This window comes from Pan paniscus, chromosome 5, assembly GCF_029289425.2.
Source record: "Pan paniscus chromosome 5, NHGRI_mPanPan1-v2.0_pri, whole genome shotgun sequence".
Lineage (NCBI taxonomy): Eukaryota > Metazoa > Chordata > Mammalia > Primates > Hominidae > Pan > Pan paniscus.
This window is the reverse complement of record NC_073254.2, coordinates 82,252,372-82,275,883: the sequence shown is the minus strand read 5'-3', so window position 1 is coordinate 82,275,883 and position 23,512 is coordinate 82,252,372. Positions and strand designations below refer to the sequence as shown.

At 31.3% G+C, this 23,512-nt stretch overlaps 1 protein-coding gene across 2 annotated transcripts in view; it reads left to right on the top strand.

The window, feature by feature from the left end:
• The window catches only part of LOC117978267 (protein eyes shut homolog), a 377,736-nt gene that overhangs the window by 331,375 nt on the left and 22,849 nt on the right, over nt 1–23,512 (top strand). For both annotated transcript variants that reach the window (XM_063605329.1, XM_063605328.1), the window contains exons 9-10: nt 12,715–12,874; nt 22,145–22,284. In XM_063605329.1, coding sequence (XP_063461399.1) covers nt 12,715–12,874; nt 22,145–22,284 — 300 coding nt within the window. The remainder of the gene's footprint in view (nt 1–12,714; nt 12,875–22,144; nt 22,285–23,512) is intronic.

Genomic DNA, 23,512 nt, shown 5'->3' with positions numbered 1-23,512 from the left:
ACGTTTAGGAGATCCATTTGTCAACTGCTTAGTGAAACAGCAGACTTTCACAAATGAGATCTTGGCTTGTAACATTTTGCTGTCCCATTTCTAACGCAGACAGGAATAGCCCGTGCTAATGCCATATCCTGCATGTGTACATACTTTACTAATTTATCATTCATACTAGGACACATTTGAGAATGAAAAAGAGTCCGAACAGTTGCTTGGCTGGAGTAACAGGCATTAAACTAGGTCTGGTTTACACAAAAGGCACTAACTGGTATTCTTCCCAATATGAACATCTAATGTTTAGAAATTGGTGTCTGCATGATTCTTATGTTATCTATAACAATTGCGAAGTCATGTTTTCACCTTGTACTCAAAAGTCAACAGAAACACTGATTTAAAAAATAAGGCAATCCACATTACAAAGTGAGAATCATACATAATTTACTAGACAGCCAACATTCTGATTGCAGATGTAATCACGGGTATTACAAGAGGCCCATGGACTAAGTAACTTTTGTTTGGCCTCAGTAAGTTTTGGTGAAATCTTTAGTCACTTGTCTTTCAGGAAAATCTCTCTCTAATTCTTTTGTAATCTCTTAGTGCTATGTAACTAGTACAGCTCATTGAAAGAATATCAAAAACATTGCATTGTGGAAACTCTCAACTCCAGGCACACAATGTTGAAGAAGACAGGCCATGATCTTACCTTATGTTTTGTAATAGTCACTCAATGAGATATATATCTTAACTTTAATTGCAAACAAAATAAAAGATAAAAGAGAAACCTAACATCAGTTGCTGAAAGTTCAGATTTGAAAATAGTGTCCACCTGTTACTGAGGAGGGACTGACCACACATACGCACTCACACAGGGGGAGATACAGGAGACGGAGACAGAGATCCACAGGTTAATATTTTCTATCTTTTGCTCAGTTCTTCATAATCATTTCCAATCTAAACCTGGGATCAGGCAGAAAATTTTTCAGGCGTAAGAAGGCAGGCAGATGGAGGGCCAAAACAGGAATCCTCCTAGGTCCTGGAAAAATATGAGTGAGTTTTTTGTTGGTTGTTGCTATTGTATTTTGGATAAGCTTACTATTAGCAAATATAGGTCAGTTCTTGACTATTCTTACTTCTGTTATGAGAACAGAAAAAGGAATTTATTCATTCTTTGTTGGTTACCAAGTTTCCCTAGATTGATAGTTGTCTGAAGTCCTGACTGTTTATTTTTCCAGCTGTTCTTCAGAGTTAGGATGACTTTTTTAAGCACTCTATCTCAACTCACAAAAAAATCCTTTTGACAGTATGCAGATGACCAGAACTCCTTAAAATGAGGTGGAGAGTTTAATTATGCAATTGTACCAAAAATGTTTGACACACACTATCACTGAGATTTTCATCCAAAGAAAAAGTTGCTTTTCGCATTTGAATAATGAATATAGAAATCTGAAGAAACACATTTCATTTTTTAAAAATTTAGCTGCCTCTCTTCTAACTCCATAATATTCTAATTGGCCAAGTACTTGTTTTTAATACATGCATCCTATCTCTTTAAGTAGGATACTCCTACTTAAAATAGGAGAGCTCCATGGTGTCATCCGGGGAGAAGGAGCTGAACTTTAAAAGTACCCAAATTAACCCAGAAGAGAACATTGTCCCTGAACTATCTCGTTAAAATGCCTGATATAAAAGGTAGATATAAAAAATATCTGAAATAATTATAAAATTACCTAAAATCAAACCTAAAGAGAAGGATATCATAATGTCTTAATATTTTTAATATAGTCCAACTTGATCTCTTTTATGAGGACCATGAATTAAAATATATCTGAAGCGCATATCTGTAATGAGTGGACTATTTGAAAAAAATTTTTTCAACTCATGCAAGGTTATCATATTTTAAAGTTTTATTCATTTTGTATTTCTATATTATTACTCTAGTATATCTGTAAATGTTTCCTATGTAATGACTAATACAATTCTGAGGTTGATTATTTACTACTTCTTGTGGAAGGAAATGTTCTAATCAATGTTCTACCATGAATTGAAAAAAAATTGAAAAAAAAAACCATTTAGTTGATTTTATTTTTTAGTCAAAGCCTGAGAAAAATCATATTACCCTACAGTTTCAAAAATTCACAAAGACAAAATCAAATGATGTGATGTATCAGATGTTATTTAATAATTTACATATAAGGGATATTTAAGAAAAAATATCCAAGAATTTATTTGGAAAAACAAATTTAAAAATATATAGGGAAACTTTGAAAAAATACCAAAGAAGTACTTGGAATACCAGGTGAAAAAATTAATTATAAAGCCCCAATAATTAAGATATTATTGTAGCACAATAAAAAAGATAATTAAATTAAAATAGAGAAAATCAAATGCAAGAATATATTTAAAGTCATTTTCTGAATTTATAAACTGAAATCAGTGGGGTAAAGTTTGATTATATAAAAATTATATTAAAAAATTATAATAAGGTATTTTGAGGGAAAATTTAGTTCACATACACTTCTACAATTGGAAAAAATATGTGACACATATATTTAATCTAAGTTTTTAGTTAAATTACAAAATGCAAACTACTGATAGATTGAAGTAATCTAAATAAATGCTACTAAATAAACTTGACTTGTATTAAAAGAGTTAAATCGTCAATTATCAATCTAAGTTTTTAACTAATTATGAAAATTAAAAAGAACATTAAAGTCACTTTTAGCCTGTTAAAGATGTACTCTTCCTGAGATGGCAACGTTATCAGATATGTCTGTCTATGCCGTGAAAAACAGCATCAATCAGAACATTTATAATGTTGTGGAAACAAAATGACATATACTTAAAGGAGTTATTTTTCTTCTGAAATGATTAAATATAACTGTAACAAAAAATGAGTAGAGTCAATGTAGGTTATCTTGAACCTAAAGCTGTATATTTAATTGCTTAATTGATTGTTTATTTAATATTATGCCACTATTAAAAGAAGTTTGCATTAGCAATTAGCTGGGAAAGGAAAATAGGGATTTTGTTTTTCTACAGTCATTTGTTTGATAGAAAAATGAAATAAATAGATGTTATGTAGCCTATAAGAGCAAAAGGAAGATTTAACTGCAAAAAAAAGAGTTTTAATATCATTTTAAATGAGTAAGGTGATCATTTATCTTCTTTTGTAGCCCATGATGATCACATTCATTTCTGAAGTTGAATGACATTTGGCATGCAAGTCTATGTAGTATGTGAGAGACAACTACAAAGGTGTAATGTCACGGCAAAGGCATTTTTACCTCAGCAGCTGAAAGTTGATTTAGGACTAAATGCAATCAGATCATTTTCATGGTTCTTTGAGACTGCTTGCTTTCCTGTTGAAAAGAAAAGGGTGACTTCACTCTCTAAAGATTTCCCATAACTTTTCTAATTTTTTTTGAATTTAAAGCTATGATAAGAGTTTAATAAGAGACACTGTATTTATAAAGTTTAAAAATGAAAGTCCTTGAGAAAAAATAAATACATCAGAATCAGAGAACAGTATAGCACTGGAGAATATTACACTTTGTCTACAGTGATATAAAATACTAATGTAGAAATTTTTAAAGAAAATGTATATATTTAAGAAGGGGAAGAAACTGTCTCCTAAGAAGAAAATCTTTAAACACTTGTAGTAAAAACATTACATATATACACATGCATGTACATTACATATATAGGCATATATATAAATGTATACGTACATATATGTATATATATAATAATGTGTAATGTGTATACATACATATATGCATATATGTAATGTATATGCATGTGTATATACATTTATACAAACACACACACGCATATATATATACACATGCCCATAAATACATATATGTCAATTTTACTTTACTCCCAAATAGTAAAATATATCTACGTGTGTTTAAATGACATACTCAACTTGCAGCATCTTGGATTAACGATGTCCTAGAATGTATTGCCTTTAGGAATTGTGAGATTTTCATTTGTTTGTTTGTGTTCATTTTAAAGTTATATCTAAGAGAACTGGGACAATTTCATTCTTTTACTTTCTTTGTGCCATATGTGATTAATAACTCCCCAGAGCATACTTAAAATAAATACCTATTGAATAAAGAAGTGATCTTGAATAATAGTGATTATCATGTCTTAAAACAAGAAAATCAAATACTTGGTGATGAATTAGGTAGCCACATTTTTGTTCTTGTAGTAATACTTTTGAAAATCAAAGAAATCTTTAAAAGGAAATAAATGAAAATAGGGGAAGAACAGGTTCTCTGGCCATTAGCTATGGTGCACTTTTATGGGATACTACAGATTGTGAATAATAAATTAGTTACTCATATATGTTTTAGAATAGTGTACATTTCTTCACAATCATGAAAAATTCCAGTATTTGCTCAATTTCTTCAGTCATTTTCTCATAATTAGAAAATAAGAGGCTTTACTTGTTTTGCTTTGTGTTATCTGTGTTATTTTTGGAGGGAAACATTAGATAATGAATCACTGTAGTCTAAGAAATTACTTTCAGGATGAGCATGGTGGTGCACGCCTGTAATCCCAGCATGTTGGGAGGCTGAAATGGACAGATCACTTGACCTCATGAGCTGGAGACCAACCTGAGCAACATAGCAAAACCCCATTTCTACAAAATATGTAAATAGCCAGGCATGGTGGTGCATGTCTGCAGTCCCAGCTACTCAGGAGGCTGACATGGGCAGATGGCTTGAGCCCAGGAGGTGGAGGTTGTTGCGGTGGGCAGATATAGCACTACTGCATTCCAGCCTGGGCGATAGAGAGAGACACAGACCAAAAAAAAAAAAAAAAAAGAACGAACGAACGAAAGAAGGAAGGAAGGAAAGAAAAAAGAAAGAGAAAGAAATTCCTGTCAGTCACCTCACAAGTCATTAAATTAAATTGATCATTCACATATCCATATATGAGTATTTCTTTTTTTTATTATACTTTAAGTTTTAGGGTACATGTGCACAACGTGCAGGTTAGTTACATATGTATACATGTGCCATGTTGGTGTGCTGCACCCAGTAACTCATCATTTAACATTAAGTATATCTGCAAATGCTATCCCTCCTCCCCCACTCCCCACCTCACAACAGGCCCCGGTATGTGATGTTCCCCTTCCTGTGTCCATGTGTTCTCATTGTACAATTCCCACCTATGAGTGAGAACATGCGGTGTTTGTTTTATTGTCCTTGCGATAGTTTGCTGAGAATGATGGTATTTCTAAAGGAAATTTAGAAATTAATTATAATATCTTGGGTAAAAGTACAGATATTCAATAATTTATGGTCACCTACCATTCCTTGAACTCCAGTCACAATTTTATATGTAGAAATATAGATGGAAATATGGAAAAGATTGCATTTCCTATTTCATGTCTATCCCAATACATGCCTTCATCCAGAATGAAACTACCTCACAACATTTGTGATTATGTCGACTACTTCTTCCTTTCTGTTCCCATTGTTTGCAATACTGTCTTTCTACATAGCAGTGACTACACTAAATGGGATTTCTTGGAATGACCGTAAACACACATTAGACTGTGAGCTCAGTGAGAGCAAGGATGCCGTAATTTAAACTTTTTGTCTCTTTTTAGCATAACAAGTTGGAGAAGAGTTATATTTCAGAAAATATTTGTTGAATTTTCACATTTCTCTAGAATATAGTATGGTCGTGGAGTTGTCAGCAACTACTGTGATTTATGGAAAAATGTTAAAGTAATAATAGGAGACCAGAAAATGATCTTATATAATTTCCCAAACTACTTGAGAATTTTCTGTTAAAATCAGATTTCCCTTGGTCCCCAGAGAGCCAAAATAGGCCAGCTTTGTTTTTTATTTTGCATTATTCTACATTTTTTTGATACGGTTCCTAAATTTAGGTGCTACCTAGAAAAGCTAGAGGAAAAATAATTCTAATGTTTTTTTAATTTAAATAATATAATTACTATTGATTTTACTTTATTAATTTTCCATAGAAGATTTTGACTATGAGTGGAAATTGAACATTAATTTATGTAAATTCATCATTGCTTTTTGAAGGATCATTACATTTCTTTAAACTGGATAGAATAAGATATTTTAGAAATAATCTGTTAATAATTTATTAGTACTTAAACTTCAGAAGGATAAGTGAATAAGTGATGTCCAAGCAAGAAGGTGGTGTCATAAAAACAATAAAACATCAGAATTATAAGGTTATATACTTCCAATTTTTAACAATAATAGTTCTTATGTGTTAATTAAAACTTCCATTGAAAATATTTTTATTGGGGAATAGAGAATAAATTTTAAAATAAAGTAACAATTGATGAGATTTGAAACCTAAGTATAAAGGTTTTATGTCTTAGACCTGTGAGAATTGAGGTGTGTGAGTTGAAAAAAATTCTATAATTTTTATTTCCTTATCTGAAGTATGGAAATGAATATACAAATATTCTATCCAGGCTATTGAAAAAAATGATGAAATGAATAGAATGAGTTAATGCTTTTGAACCCATTTGAACAATGAATTCACATATGTGGTAAAATGGCCACATATACAAATACTAAGAAAAAAGAGAAAGAGAGAGAGGTGAGGTTTTCCCACTATTAATATCTGCCTATATGAAGGAATTTCTTTTCATTTTTCTGTATGGTTTCTAAAAACTAGCAAATGCTTTAAATAAATATAAATAGAATCACCAGGGAATATAGATGCTGTAATTCTAGGTATATGCCATAATTTCATGATATAGTTTCTTTAAGAAAGAGAAGTTTACAATGCTTAATACATCATGAAAAGCAAGATTTCTAATGGAAATCCTTATCTTTCCTAAGAAAGGTTGCTGCTGAAATAAGAAATCAGCATCTAAAGTTGCTTTAAAATCCTCTTCATACTAGCAATCAAAATTAGTTTTCCCTTATAAAATAGAAAAGCCTTAAGGAAAGCAACATTTAATATATTTGGCACATGAAATGACAAATCAGTTGGTTAAGGTTATAAAATTGTTATAAATATGTATTTTGTGTCAATCAAATAAAAATCACAAAACTTTGATACTGTAAAATTTGCTTATTTCTGATGTGACGTGAGATACAAGAAATAGATTACTTTCCTTTTTATAGACAATTTTCTTGATTCTCTTGTTTCTTTTTACTGTCATTGTGAAACCATTTCATCTTTGTCTTAATTTCACTGTTTGCTTACCAGAATTACTCCTCTCACAAGCTTATTGAGGTTCCAAGTCAGTTCAAGTTTAGTTGTCTAATATGTACCAGTTAATTAGTTCACTGTCAAAAGTAAGATAGATGTTTGCTTCCAAAGGCATGTTTGTGTATTTCCAAACCTTGGCATTCAACTCACTAAAAGAAGAAATAGATCAAATGCTGAATTGATTCCTCTTTTCAGTTTTTATATATCGAGTGGGCTGTCAAGTACAGGATAGATTAACACATTGCTATTTTTCATGTATATTGTTATTAGCAACTTATAAACACCTATTGTTTACTGCAATTAATGTAATTTTTATTTTCTTATAGAAATGTGAGCTATACATTTTATAGTATAAGGTCTAATTTAATATATTTGATAATGAGTTTAGTCTCACCTATAGGTGGAGGAAACTTCTGATAAGCATGTTAAGTTGGGTTATTCTATGGTAACTAAATCCCCCCTTCTCCCAACACACACACACACACACACACACACACACACACACACACACACACACACTTCAGAAACCTACAGCAACAGAGGATCATTTCTCTCTCTCATGGCATGCCAAATACAGCTCTACTACTCATCCTCCTTAATTTCAGAAATAAAGCTTTGAGTGTATAATCAACACTTAGGAAAAGAAACCATCCCAGTTTGCCTAGGAATGAGTAGTTCGGTAGACATAAGACTTTTAGCTTTTAAAAAAAGAAAGTCCCAAGCAAACAGTTAAGTTGATCACCTTAAATTCGCCATACCATAATAAGTGAACTTATTTAAATGAAGATAATCATACTTCTATTTCAGAGGTAAAGTTTGAAATGTATAAATTTTGATATAAATTCCCAGACCACAGAAAATTTTCTGTTAAATATTTGTCACCTAATCTATGAATTAAATGGGAAATAGTATTTAAAATGGGATTATTTTAAAGCATTAATTCCAAATATTAATTTAAATAAATTAAAAAATCAAACTAAGTGAACACTTCCATGTAAACTAACTAATTTTTAATCTCTTTGGTTCTAAATAAGATTGATGGGCCAAAGTTAATATTACCATAGTACCTGAGGTCACTGTGAAACTTAAGATATCTTAACAGAGAAGATCATCATTCTACTGAAAATTAACTTCATTTTAAAAGAGAGGTCACATTAAAATAACTGAATTCCACAAAGACAGCTATCTGGTCATACAAATAACGTTTGACTCACTTAATTGTCTTTTTATTTAAGTTTACAAAAATGAAAAAAATAGTGTTTCAGCAAGCAATGAGCATTACATTAGTCACCATTTCACTGTGAATTTGAAATAATTACTTTTCTTTTATTGGCAGCATTTTTGAACTTCATACTCAAAAAAAGGAAGTTGATTTAGTTAAAAATCATCTTACTTGTAAAACATAGTACTTAAGAAAACACTTTGCAGACTCCTGGTCAATATAATAAATATTTTTTCATAATAGTATTACCAAAGTATTGTCATTTGTTTTATATTCTCCACCATATAACAATTGTTCCTTAGGAATATCAACTGGAAATCTGGTTCATCCAATAAACCAAAATGAATCTACCAGTATAAAATTAATCAATAAAAAACAGCTGTGGTATATTTTAATGTTTCCCCTTTTCCCTTGGCTTCTAGAAAGGTCAGAGCAATTTAAAGACAAACATTTAGTTTATTCACTCAATAGATGGCATCACTTGAAGCTTAAGAAGGTGCACATGCGTATTATAGACAATGGACAAGAACAAATTAAGAGAGAAAAGGCCAGGAATGTATTTCATATAGCAAGCCAAAAAACACTTTAAGACTAAAAACAAAGCAACACCAGTTACCACTAATCTTAAGAAGATAAACATTATGAATGATTAAGAAGTTAACAAACTGAATAAAGCTTTTGTAAATATACAAAAAGAACTTGTACACTGCTCAAAAGGCCTTTCTGTTGAACCTCTACAGAAATGATGAGCCTCTCAACAACATGATGAAATTGAACCAAGTTAATACTGATGAAGCTTCAAGATTAATGGCTCATTTGTAATACAGCGGTGATGCATCTAATTCCTACAAAAGACCATTAAGTTAAATGTTTTACACAAAAAGTGCTTCCACTCTTCCATCTCACCATCATACTTTACTTATATTAACATGCTTTAAAAGTTATATTGTACATCTATTTTCATGTTGGTGCTGTGAAATGTGTGTGTGTATCAGCATCCTCACATGAACACACAAGGTATAAATGAGAGGTCAGAATCAGAGATAGACCTATATGAAAATACTCCTAGCCTCTACATATGGCTTAAATAAATTGCTCTTTTAAATTAACTGCTCTTAACATTCAGGTTGTTATGTTAGAGGATAATGTACTGGTGTTGCAATAATTTTAAAAAGGTATTAAGAGCTGCAATCACAAATAACTCCCTCTAAATCCAAATTGTATCTAAAGTTATAATATCTTCATAGTGTCCTTATTCAATATAGAAGGTTATAAGTACAGATAAATCGTTCAGACACCCATTGAAATATATCCTGGGTGACTTTGTTTTTTTCATTAAGAAAAGCCAGAAGTCAAATTTGGTCTTCAGGTTAAAGTAGTAGGAAGAATACCACAGCACCCCTGTGAGCAGGGATTCATATTATTTGTGTCATTTTTCCTGGCATCTCTCATTGCTCCTTACCAGCTCATCTCTCTCAAGGTTGTTACAGAATACTTAATGTCTCATTTTTAAATGGTTCCTTAGCTCCTGAGTGGCAGAAACAGGGATTCATATCTTTGATCCAACTTCCTCTGATATTCTTAGTTCAAAAAACAAACAAACAAGAACAAAAACAATTGCAGACAAAACAAAATACCTCAGACAGGACTTAATTCAAACTTAGTTTTTGTTGTTGCTGTTTTGTTATTTTTTTGCCGCAGAAGACATGATTTTATTCTTTGTTATTGCTAAATAGTATTCCATTGTGTGTATGTATATGTACGTGTATGTGTGTATAAACAATTTTCTTTATCTAGTCATCAATTGGTGGACACTTAGATTGATTCCACATTTTTGGTATCATGAATAATGAATCTAAACATACTTGTGCTGGTATCTCTTTTATATAATGATTTCTTTTCCTTTGCGCAGATATCCGGTAGTGCGATTGCTGGATCAAATCACATTTCTGTTTCTTGTTCTCTGAGAAATTCCCATACTATTTTCCACAGTGGTTGTACTAATTTACATTCCTATCAGCAGGGCATAAGCATTCCATTTCTCTGCATCTTCACCAACATCTATTGTTTTTTGACTTTTTAATAATGGCCATTCTGATTGGTATAAGATGATGTCTCATTATGGTTTTAATTTGCATGTCTCTGATGATTGGTGATGTTGAGCATTTTTCCATATGTGGGCTGGCTATTTGTATGTCTTCTTTTGAAAAATGTCTATTCATGTCATTTGTCCACTTTTTAATTGGGTTATTTGGTTGTATTTTGAAGATGTTGAGTTGCTTGAGTTCCTTATAAATTCTGGATTTTAGTCCCCTGTTGGATGCATAATTTGCAAATATTTTCTCCCAATCTGAAGGTTGTCTGTTCACTTTATTGATTATTTCTTTTGCTGTGCAGAAGCATTTTAGGTTAATCAAGTCTTATTTGTTTATTTTTGTCTTAGTTGCTTGTACTTTGAGATCTCAGTCATGAGTTCTCTTCCTAGGCCAGTGTCCAGAAGAGGATATTCTGAAATTATTTTTAAATTTTTATTTCAATACTTTTGGGGGTACAGGTGGTTTTTAGTTACATGAATAAGTTCTTTAGTGGTGATTTCTTAGATTTTGGTTGACCAGTCACCAAAGCAGTGTACACTGTACTCAATATGCAGTCTTTGGGGACTCAGAGGGAAGGGTGAGAGGGGGATGAGAGATAAAAACTGTCTATTGTTTTGTTAAGTTTTAAGTGAAGAAATGACTCTACAGGATCCTATCTATATGAATAATGTACTATTCTGCTAAGTTTATTTTGTACAGTCATATATTCAGAATTTATTAGGCCTTCATATTTTCTATCACAATGAGGACCCAAATCCAATAAAGACAATCTCCACTGACGGTGAAGATTGATTAATGCCATTTGTAGAGTTCAACATTTGATGTCTCAGTATAAAAGTAATGTGTTAAAGCTTTTGATCATCTCACAACTTGGAAATATATCATAAAATTGTATTTTTTGGTAATCATTTAATATAATTAAATGATAATTATTTTTAAAATTATTTCTTTTTTTTTCTTTCTTTTTCTTTTTTTTTTTTGAGACAAAGTCTTATTCTGTAGCCCAGGCTGGAGTGCAGTGGTGTGATCTCAGCTCACCGCAATCTCTGTGTCCCTAGTTCAAGTGATTCTCCTGCCTCAGCCTCCAGAGTAGGTGGGATTACAGGTGCACGCCACTGCACCTGACTCAGTTTTTGTATTTTTAGTAGAGACAGTGTTTCACCCTGTTAGCCAGGCTGGTCTTGAACTCCCAACCTCAGGTAATCCATCCGCCTTGGCCTCCCAAAGTGCTAGGATTACAGGCATGAGGCACCACGCCTGGCCAATTTTTTTTTTCCTCACATTTATTGTTGACTCATACTTTAGGGTTGTTGTGCAATTAGGAAATTGTGATTGCAAATCCAGGTAGACCACCATGACTTGAAACAGAACAATGCTTACTTAGTGTAGTAATTTCATTAATGGAACTGTCAGATTCCTTGTACTGCATGTCTCAGCTGTGCTTTTCTCTGCCAAATTCAAGGGAGATTTGTTAATAAAAAACGTGGAGAAGTAGAAATAATTGAGGGGTATGCCCTAAAGAGAATACATAGCCCTAGTTTGTCTCTAGGGCTTACATTTCATGCTGGTTGATGTCTTCCTAATACCCAAGTAGCGCAGCATGTACTAAAACTTAGTGATGACCTCAATGTGACCTAAAATGGTTTACATTTAGTTAGTTCAATTGTGGATATAACTATATATGATTTTTGTATTTGAAGATGCTGGAGATTACCATAAACAAATCATATTATTAGACAATATGCCCTGATTATCTTCAACTATTTTCAAATGATAGCAAAAGTCTAATTTGAACACACCATGACATTTATTGTGCTAATTCTACTGTTATAAGTGTTTTAAATGGTGTATCTCTTAATTTATACCATAGGTATTTTTAATTTGTGAGGGGAAAGATGTATTATAGCCCATCAAACAGAAGATTAGGGACTGCTGTATATTGAGAGTGAGTCAAAGCTAAAAGATTATCATATAGGCTTTTGAACATGGATATGACAAAAGATAGTACAGAAAGAAAAGATAAAGAAATAGAAGAAATAAAGAGAAGTATAAAATGTGTGTCCCATAAAGTTTTCTATAATCACTGTGGTTTTAAAAATTAGTTGTTTATGTTATATGTATATATTGAAAAATACATCAAAAAACAATTTACCATTTTTCCTTGTTTCCTTTTTGTAGTATGTATGCATTCCAGGGTGCACAAAAAATCCATGTTGGTTTTTGAAGAATGTTTACCTAATTCATCAACACCTCTGCTACTGTGGAGTCACCTTCCATGGTATTTGCCAAGATAAAGGTCCTGCTCAATTTGAATACATGTGGCAATTGGGATTTGCAGGTAACAAATTTATGTAATTTTTTTCAATCTGCTTGAATCATTTCAAAATTTGCTAGTCACGTATTCATTTTCTAAACACACAAAGTATTTTACATCTCAAAACATAATATAAACTAAAAATAAAATTAATACTCTTATTTTCTGATGTATTCCTTTAACTGACATGTTTAACACTGACTACATCCTAGGAAATCTACTTGGTACAAGAGAGATAATAGTGAAGTAAACTAGAGCTATTTCCTACTTTCATAAATCCATTTGTTGGAAGGGAGTGGTTAATGGACAAATACAGTGATAACTATGTAATTTTATTTAAAAACAAAATGCTCTTATGAGAACAGGTAGCATTCCATGAATGCTTATAAGCAATGAGCCTATTTAGAAAAAAAGAAAAAAAAAAACTTGGCAATTGAGATATTGAGTTGGGTTGCCAGAAAAGGTTTCCACGAGAAAATGACCCCTGAAGAGAGATATAGAGAATAATGTCATGGCAGAGAAGTTGGAGAAGAGAGGATTCTGGGTTGAGGGAATTGTATTTGTAAAAACATTATATTAGAAGAAATGGCTTCTTTGAAGGCCTGTCTGGGGCTGTGAGAAAAGACTAATAACAATTCCATGGAGGGGGTGAAGCCAGAACTAAAATGCTGGGTTAGATATTTTGATTTCTATTCTAAAAGGAATAGAAAATTACTATAGGTTTTGACACATTCGATAAGTTTATAACAAGTAGAGAAACACATGGAAGAGAAGGAAAAAAGCTAGGGAGTTGGTTGGAGTAATAATGTGAGTCATAATGCTGGAAGCTTGAAATAAATGGAAGATCTTGTTTATGAATTGGAAATAGCAAGTGATGAAGGTGTCAACAGGACTCCTAGTTTTCTGTCTTACACACTTGAAATGAAATCATTCCAGCACTTGTGTTCCCATATATGTTTTTGTTTATATTATAGAGTTTCAATTTCTATCGCAATCTGTTTTGATGAGCTTAATTGTCATTCTTTGATTACATTTCTAATATTATTTAACTTAGCTGATGCAAATTTGATTTACATTCTTAAGACTATATGGTATTTTCATTCTTTTAAAGAATATTTCCTCTGACAGTGATATTTTGGCACTTCAGTTTACAAACAACCAGCAAATTAACAGTTTGATGTCTCTGTTTTTGAGTAACAGCTAACCAACAGCAGCTGAATTTCTAACATTGTATTACATCACAACAGTGTTGAAGTAAACTAACAATTAGCCTTTTAAACAGAAAACATGATAATTTATTTCACCATGCTCATAAAATAGTATACTGTAGAGTTAACAACCTTTAGTGACAGAAATAGTTATCAGTTCATTAATCGGATCACACTGAAGACCAAAAGTGGTAGAAGAGAGCAAAGCATTGTTGATTATACTATGTTGATGCTGAAAGGAACTTTCAGAGACTCTGTTATGAATACTTACTATTTTATAAATGACACAATCAGACGAAACAAAGAAATAAATAGAGTTGAGGTTAGAGGAATTAACCTCAGTACTATTTAGGGATTGTGTCAGTTCAGTTGTTTTTAAACCCTGACCACATATTAGAATCATCTGAAGGAGCTCTTGAAACATACTAATGGTGAACTCTCATTACAGAACAATCAAACTGGAATTGTAGTGAGATGGACAGAGTATTTTTTGAGGTTCCCTAAATGCTTTCAATGTGCAGATTGAGAAATGCTCTCTACTGTTACAACCAAATTAGTTCACATATTTCAGTGCTTGCATCATTTTTGCACTTCATTTTCCTTTGTCTCATAGTAGGAATAATGCTTTCATATGTTTGGTTATTTTTAAATATTAAACTTCTTTTGAGAACTATAAATTGCTACAGGGAACATATTCACAATGATGAAATGGCAAAAGTATTTTTGAGGGAAAATGGAAGGAATAATAGCAAGTCAAATTGCTCATGGATAAATCAGCTTTGAGCAAATATAGTCAACTTTATGAATGGCAGTAAAATAACAAATATATGTTTTAGAAAATGGGTGGTGTAATACAAATTTAAAATTACTCATGGAAAACTTAGAAGAAAGCAATTATCTTCAAAACAGTGTATGCATATTTAATCATTATTCCTTCCTGAATTACTGGACAGAACTTACTGAATATAGCTAATTATAACAAAAATTAAAATTATGTGACCGCTACATCTGAGAATCTAAATGACTTGGGCTTTCCAATGGAAAAGAAACAGTGTGATAATGCACAGACCGAATGAATGTTTAAGTAAAACACTTAAACTCATTTTGAATTTCAATATGAAGATTCAGCAGTGAAACTTCTCAAGTTTTCAAAACAAAATAGAAGTTAAAATAAATGAAAAATATGTAAATAGAATTATACATTTTACGTATTGCAAAATTCCTTCTTATTTCTTTTGATAACTGCCATTAAGATCTTCTTTTATTTTTCCTCATGAAATATAAAATGTAATTGAAGAGGAACTTTAAAATCATGCTGGTAATTTTGCATGGGGTGCATTAATTTTACCAGCAGGAAAATTATTTTAATTAAGGGATTTTTCTAACAACTAAATTAAGTGTCTTACACGCCCAATCAATTCTTGCCAATATGATTGCTCTACAGAGAAGGGATGGTAATTAATTAGAAGAAGCCCCTTCAAGGACAATTGGTCGACAGTGCACATCTTGAGAAAGAGCTGACATGCACTGTTTCTTTTCAGTGTCATCATCTATGTTCATTATGTGTATTATTAAGTTTGAGGAAAAGAGCTACTGACAGAGTGGATAAAGAGTTGCGAAGTGAAGTAAGACAATATGAATCATGCTTAAGAAAAGACAAAATCCTAGACAAAAAAAGAAAATAAGAGAAATTCTTTTAAATCTCTTTCTTCTTGAAGCATGTCATTATTTCAGTTTGCTTATCCAAGTTAAACATAGAGTTAAAACACTTAACATGTACTAGTGAACTTTTTTTCTAAATAAATAGTGATTGTTGCATTTGTGAGTTGATATTGCAAACAAATATTTACTTTGAAAGTTTTATTTTTCCTTTATAAAGTAATGGATCTTCTGGTAGAACACCTTCCAGAATATTAATTATAATCTATGCATTATACGTTACTTCTTAAATTTTAAACGATTTTTGTGAAAATAGGAAATGCTGTATCAACAAAGCAATCTTTATCAAAATCTATTTTTCTTAGTATATTGTTCTACCTTCAAGTCTTCTTTTGTCAAATGCCTGCTATTTATATATCTATTAAGTATTTTAGGGACTTTAGTTTTAATCTTTAGTTGAAGGCTTTTTAAAAAACTGAGTATTAAAAAAACTGGTTTAGTATTTTTCATTCATATCACTTAATAGTAAGTTTTTAAAGCATTTTTACATGCTTTGAAAGAGAATTCTCTTAATTAAGTAGCTAATTAGAAATAAACAACTTTAATAAACAGAATAAAGCTAATTAAATCATAAGGAAGAAAATATTTCTTACAAACAAGAATTAAAATGTTAAAATGCATTGGACTAAAAGTAACAAAAACATGCAACTTCTACATGGAGAAAACTTTAGATATTGCTGTAGTATAGGCGCATGCATACATAATCTGAAAGAAAATCCTAAAGATATATTACACTGTAGCTACTATTATTCTTAATAGTTTTTTCTTTCAAACTTCATACTAATTATATTAGTGATTTACACACTACCATACACTATTTGAGTATTCTGAATTTTACAATGTGTTTACTTTTGCCAGTGAGTTTTATAATTTCAGAAGTGTTCTTACCACAAACATGATAACTATATGAGGTAATGCATATGTTAATTAGCTAGATTTGGTCATTCTGCAATGTGTATATACTTCAAAATATCATGTTGTATATCATACATACATAATCATAACCTTATGTATGATACATACGGTTTCATCTGTAAATTTAAAATAATAATAACCTTCCCCCTGAAAAACTTATATTATACTGGACATACAACTTTTAAAGATTTCAATTCTTCATATTATTTTGTAGGTTTATTGAGATTTTAATAAAATAATGGTGTTATTTTTGTGTTCTATGAAATTGACATCTTATTTCTTAATGTTCACATGGAATAAAAGACAAATAAAGCCAAGTGTACTCTGCGAAAGTGCATTGTTTGGACAAGTGGTGTATAGAATGAGCTCTGCCATATATTAAATTAGATTACATAGCTTCATTAATGAAAAGCATAGCACCACCGCATGCAAGTCAACAAATATGACAAAACACAAAGTCTCAAAATGAATCCAAAACATGAAAGAAAAAACATATAATAAAACTGCCATCTCAGATTATTAGAATAAGTAGGGACTATTTAATAATTAACATGGAACAACTGGATAGCCGTCTGAAAAAAAAATTCGACTTGTTTATGCCTTTAAACATTCTCTGGATTAAACTGAAATAGATAAAAGTTTTAATACATAAAAAAGAAAGTATAAAAATATTAGAGAATGTTGGAGAAATGCTTTGTAAATTTGGATGGGGGAAGAATGAAACTAAACCCCTATCTCTCACCATATACAAAAAGCAAATCAAAATGGATTAAAGACTTGCATCTAAGACTTCAAACTATGAAACTACTAAAAGAAAACATTGGGGAAACTATCCAGCATATTGGACTGGGCAAAGATTTCTTGAGTAATACCCCACAAGCACTAGTAATCAAACAAAAAATAGACAAATGATCTCACACCAAGTTAAAATGCTTCTGTAGAAGAAAGGAAACAACAAAGACAAAACTCACAGAATGGTATATCATATTTGCAAACTATCTGTCTGACAAGGGATTAATAACCAGAATACAAAAGGAGCTCAAACAACTCTACAGGAATAAAATAATAATATGATTTTTAGAAATGGGAAAAAAGATCTAAATAGATGTGGCTCAAAAGAAGATATGCAAATAGCAAACAGGCATATGAAAATGTGCTCAACATTATTAGTCATCAGATAAATGCAAATCATAACTAAAATGAGATGTCATCTCACCCTAGTGCAAAGGACAGGCAATAACAAATGCTAGCAGGAATGTATAGAAAAGGGAACCCTTGTACACTGTTGGTGGGAATGTAAATTAGTACAATCACTGTGGACAACAGTTTGGAGGTCCCTAAAAAATACTAAAAATAGAACTGCCATATGATCCAGCAATCCCACCGCTAGGTATATACTCAAATGAAAGGGGATAAGTATATTGAAGAGATATCTGCACTTCCATGTTTACTTCAGCACTGTTCACAATAGCCAAGATTTTGAAGCAACCTGGGTGTCCACCAACAGATGAATGAGTAAGGGAAATATGGTATATTTACTCAATAGAATACTATTCAGCTATAGAAAAAAATGAGATCCTGTCATTTGCAACAACATGGATGGAACTAGATAGAGGTCATTATGTTAAGTGAAATAAGCCAGGCACAGAAAGACAAATTCACATGTTCTCATGTATTTGTAGGAGCTTAAAATTAAAACAATGGAACTCATACAGATAGAGAGTAGAATGATGGTTACCAGAGGTTTGGAAGGATAGTGAGGTGGATGGAAGTGGGGATAGATAATGGGTACAAAAATATAATTAGATATAATTAGTAAGATCTAGTATCTGATAGAACCACAGGGTGACTACAGGCAACAATAATTTACTGTACATTTTTAAGTAATTAAAAGAATATAATTGGGTTATCTGTAACACAAAGAAAGGATAAATGCTCGAAGTGATGGACACACTATTTTCCCTGAGGTGATTGCTATACATTGTATGCCTGTAGCAAAATATCTCATGTAACCCATAAATATATACACCTAGTATTTACCCACAAAAACTCAAAGGGAAAAACAAACAAAAAAAAATGGATGGGGAAGATGTTTATAGTTAATACTAAAAATGTTAATGTCAGAAAGAAAAGACTGGTGAATTTCACTACAAGACAAGTAAAAATATCTGCTTATGAAAGACATAAAAATCAAAATGCAAAAGAAACACTGCACAAACATTTTACTTCACAAAAGATAGATTAGGATCGAGAATATATCAATAACTTAGAAATTAAGAAGGAAAAACTGAAAAAGCTGAAAGGTAAGTCAGTAATATAAACACCCAGTTTACATACGAAGACACAGAGAGTATCCCTAAATATGTGGGGAAAATGCTAAGCTCTATTCATAATGCAATCAAAGCAAATTTAAAAAAACACTGTAAGTATATAATTTTTCTCCTCTTAGCCTGGTAAAAATTTTAGAATTGGACAATTTAATGACTATCCATTGCTGGCAATAATGTAAAATCACTATAATATCTAAGTGGGATAGTTTTGCAATATCCGTCAATATTACAAATTCTATACCATTTGACCTAGCCTTCTGATCATTGAGAATACATCCACATGCTAAATAATATAGGTGTAATTTTATACCTGGTATCATTGGTTATTAAGAAAAAAATAAACATAAATATGGAAATGAATGTAGAATTCATCTAGGACTGAGATACATGATAAGGTGAAAGAAAGGCATGCAGCAGTGTAGAATCATGTGTATAGTAGACAACCTTGTGCTTCTTTATATATAATTTGTGTTTATTTCTGTGGAACACTTTTCCATGTTTTTTGCTCAGTGTTCTGAAATTTCACAATGTTGAGACTTTTACATAGTATGTTCTTGTTGTCTCTTGTTAAACTCTTCTATTTGGAAGCATGGGTCTTTCCATTTTTAGGTAGTTTCTGTATTTTTTCCCCTAAAAAGTCCTTTTTCCTGTTTCTTTCTGTAGCCCCAATTCCAAAAATTGGGTATCACATCTCCTAAATTCATCCTCTCGTTTTCTCATAATTTCTTTTCTCTTTCCTATTTCTTTTCATATTGCTTTATTTTCTACTCCATTCCTCCAATTGAATATCTCAAAATGAGTTTGAATTTTTAATTTGTTTTACTATATTTGTAATAATCTAGGGCAGTTTTCCATCCTTTAAATTATACACACTTCGGCCATTTTTTTTTTTTCAATAAGGGTAAAATGGCTTTTCTTCTCTCTCTAAAAATGTTATAGTTTTGTTTGTTTTAATTTTCTTCTTTTTTGCCTAGTGTCTCAGTTTTCTGTAAATACTGTTTATAAAGATTTGTTCTCTCTCGTTTGGAGTCTTTCTGCCAAATGTGGGGTGATCATATTTAATGGAGAGGAACTAAGAAGGCTGACTGGAAACTGACCATACAAGGATGGGCCATGATGACTGGAGCTCTATGACAGGGTTGCAGGATGGCAACTAGGCTTTCGCTAGGGGACCCTCAAGGAGCTTGGTATCCTTAAGGCAGGAGCTCCTGAGATTCTTTAACTCCTGAAAACAAATCTCGGAAATTGTTTGTTTGTAAAGCTGAGTGAGGAGTTAGAATAATAATCTGGATCACTGAGTTGGGAGAGAGACTCTCAGTGCCAGCTAATCGTGTTTCCAGAGCCCACCTTAGTATCAGATTCTCAGATGCTTTTTAAACCCAGAGCATCTCAGTATTTCTGCTAGTCCAATTTTTTTTCATAATTATGTCCCCTCACTTGTGTTTTGGCTGTAGCCTTTCTGCTAATTTAGTCAGTGTATCATTTTTTTTCATCTTCTCACTCTTTTTTGTGGGTTAAAACGTTTGTTTTATTTATTTTTTTAATTCTCTGTTTTCTTGAGGTCTTGGGAGGCAGAGGGAAGATGTTAAGAGTTAAATCCAAATGTTTAGTCAGATACATCATTATGAAAAACTTTATACTAATAAATTGGACAATTTAAATGAAATGGATAAATTTCTAAAAAAATACTAGTTGGAAAAACTGAGCAAATCATAAATTTCAATTCTAAATAATCCTACAATTTCTTAAATAACTGAATAAAATAGTTTTAAAAATCATCCCACAAAAGCATACTTGAAATATATGGCCTTCTATTAAAGTTCTCCAAATTTTCAATAAAGTATTCATTCTAATACTACATAAATTTGCACAAAAACACAGAGGGAGGAACACATATCAATTAATTATATGGAGCTAGCATAATCCTGTTTGAGTTAATTACTCTCAGAATGTTACAGGTAGAATTTTTATTGACCTATCATTAAATTTACTGATCTTTTCTTCTCTTGTGTTTGATCTGATAATCTCATCCATTAATTGTTTTATTAACATAGCCATAATTTTCTGTAATCTTAAATTTATAAACAGTCAAATTACATACATATGATTGAAGAGATTTGGGATATTGTGCTTGGTTCCTAGCTCCTTCCTTTTTTCCAGTAATAAGTGAGATTTCTTGGTGAAATATTCACACGGTAGGGAGACGTCAGTTTATGAATCATTTCTAATTTACAACTCTGTTGTAAAATGCATAGCTTACATTCTATTTTCCAAGAAATGATGCCTTGCGAGTCCCTAGAGTTTAGATTTGTTTACTATAAGCAATCCAAAGCCAGAGATATTTTGCTAAAAGATTCTTTAGATAAATACTGTCCTCTGACAAATATTTTTTGTTTGTTTACTAGGAGATGTAGTCATGTTTACAAAAAGATTGGATCAGGTCTTCTATGTTCTTTTATTACCACTATTAATGACCAATAATGGGTTTTCAGCCCAGTTTAATTAACTCCTTTTTCCCTACAATTCTGAGATTTACCATTTTTTTGTTTGGTTTTTCCTACAATTTCAAAATCTCTCATCCCCTAATTCCTTATCTAATTATCTATTTTATTCATCTTTTCCTGTTGATTTTTCAGAAAGTTTAATATAATCATTTTAAAGTCCTTGTCTGAGAATTCTAGGTCTGGGCCTTAAAATTTTAGTTTTCCTCTTGAATATAGGTCACATTCTCTTGAATATAGGTCACTTCTTTCTTCTGCTCTTTTGCAATCTCTGCTTTTATTTTTGTTATAGGACAGTGCTCTTTTTATCGTTCTACCATCCTTTCTTATAATTATTAATTACAGTTTAGTCAACATTTGATTATTTTAAAAAATGAATTGGCCTGGGAGCTGTCTCTTCTTCTTCTTGTGATGCTGTATTTCTCAGTTCATGTTTAAAATGAGAGTGTTGGGCTTTGAGGTCTTCTTCAAATTCAATATCATATGCATACAGGAACTTATTTTGTGGCAGATGTTGTCAAGTTTATCTTTTCAAGTAATTTCACCACAGTCCTTAATAATTCATTCTGAATTCAAGTTTGTAAGAGTTTATTTAATTTTTTATCTCTTTTTTTTTTAAAGGATCTGAAGGTGAAAAGTGCCAAGGGGTTATTGATGCCTATTTCTTTCTGGCTGCAAACTGCACTGAAGATGCAACCTATGTGAACGATCCTGAAGATAATAATTCTTCATGTTGGTTCCCACATGAAGGCACAAAAGAGGTAAGGTAATTTTATGTAGTTGCTTTTCATTTTTATCTTTAGCTTGTAATTGTCTGATTTTTAGAAAGTTAGAAATGTTTAGGTTACAGATTCTTCAATATTCAAAATATATAGTTTGCATAGTTTAAATATAACTTCGTAAACAAATTCTCAACAGTCTACTTGGAAATTTATATTTACGTCATACATTTATAATATGGGAAAGTAAAAATTTTGAAGAATCATTTTGTTCCTAGTCTTCTTGTTTTTTATTAATGTTATAATTTGCAGGCTGACTAAAGCCTCTCAGATACAGTTGTGATTATGCCACTTTTTTTGCTTACAGATCATAATGAAATGCATTTGTCTTTTGGATATGTTTAAATCTCTGAGAGATTTCTAATCTCTTACACGAGCAAGCTACTTAAAAAATAAAATAAATAAAAATAAATGAAAATAATTTCTAATCTCTAGGCAGTTCCATCACTAAAAATTGTGAGGCCTATGGCAAGAATAAAAGAGAGGCCCTCCTTTTATCCCCTCACCACTGTCTTATACAAATTAAGATTATATTTTTTAATATGTAACAATAATTAAGAAAAATTTAAGAATCTTCATTTTAAACAACTTAGGAGTAGGAACTTTTTGTTAAAATGATTCAAGAATTTTCCCAAAAGAGAATTAACAAAGTATTTGTAACCTATCTTGTCTTGATACATCCTAATTTGGTCATTTTAAGAAAGCCATGTTTTAATTCTGCATATTGTATACATTTCAGTAAAGACTCATAAGCCCTTTTCTTTATTAATGTATCAATTTATATTGAGTCAACCTTGTAAAAACTGATACAAGTCACTATTTCCTTCGAATTCATCTAGAGGCATTACAACTACAGGCAAAAAGACTTCAAATACCACAGAACATCTAAAAGTATGCCCTAAAATATATTTTGATATATGTTTACAAGTCATAAATATATGAAGTAAGCTTAATACGTTCTTACATATATATATATTTAGCCAATCACATATACATCACTATACACATAGATGATTACATTACAGCTTTATCTTTAAGACTTTTAGCTTTATCTGTATATTAAAAATAGTTACATATTATAATACACTTAATAATTCAGTAACTGTAAACCTTTGTTAGGAACAAGCAAATCATATTTGTTGTTTTGTTTATGTATTTCTAGTTCTCAGTATCCTTTTATAATATAAATCACCAACTTTAATTAAATTAG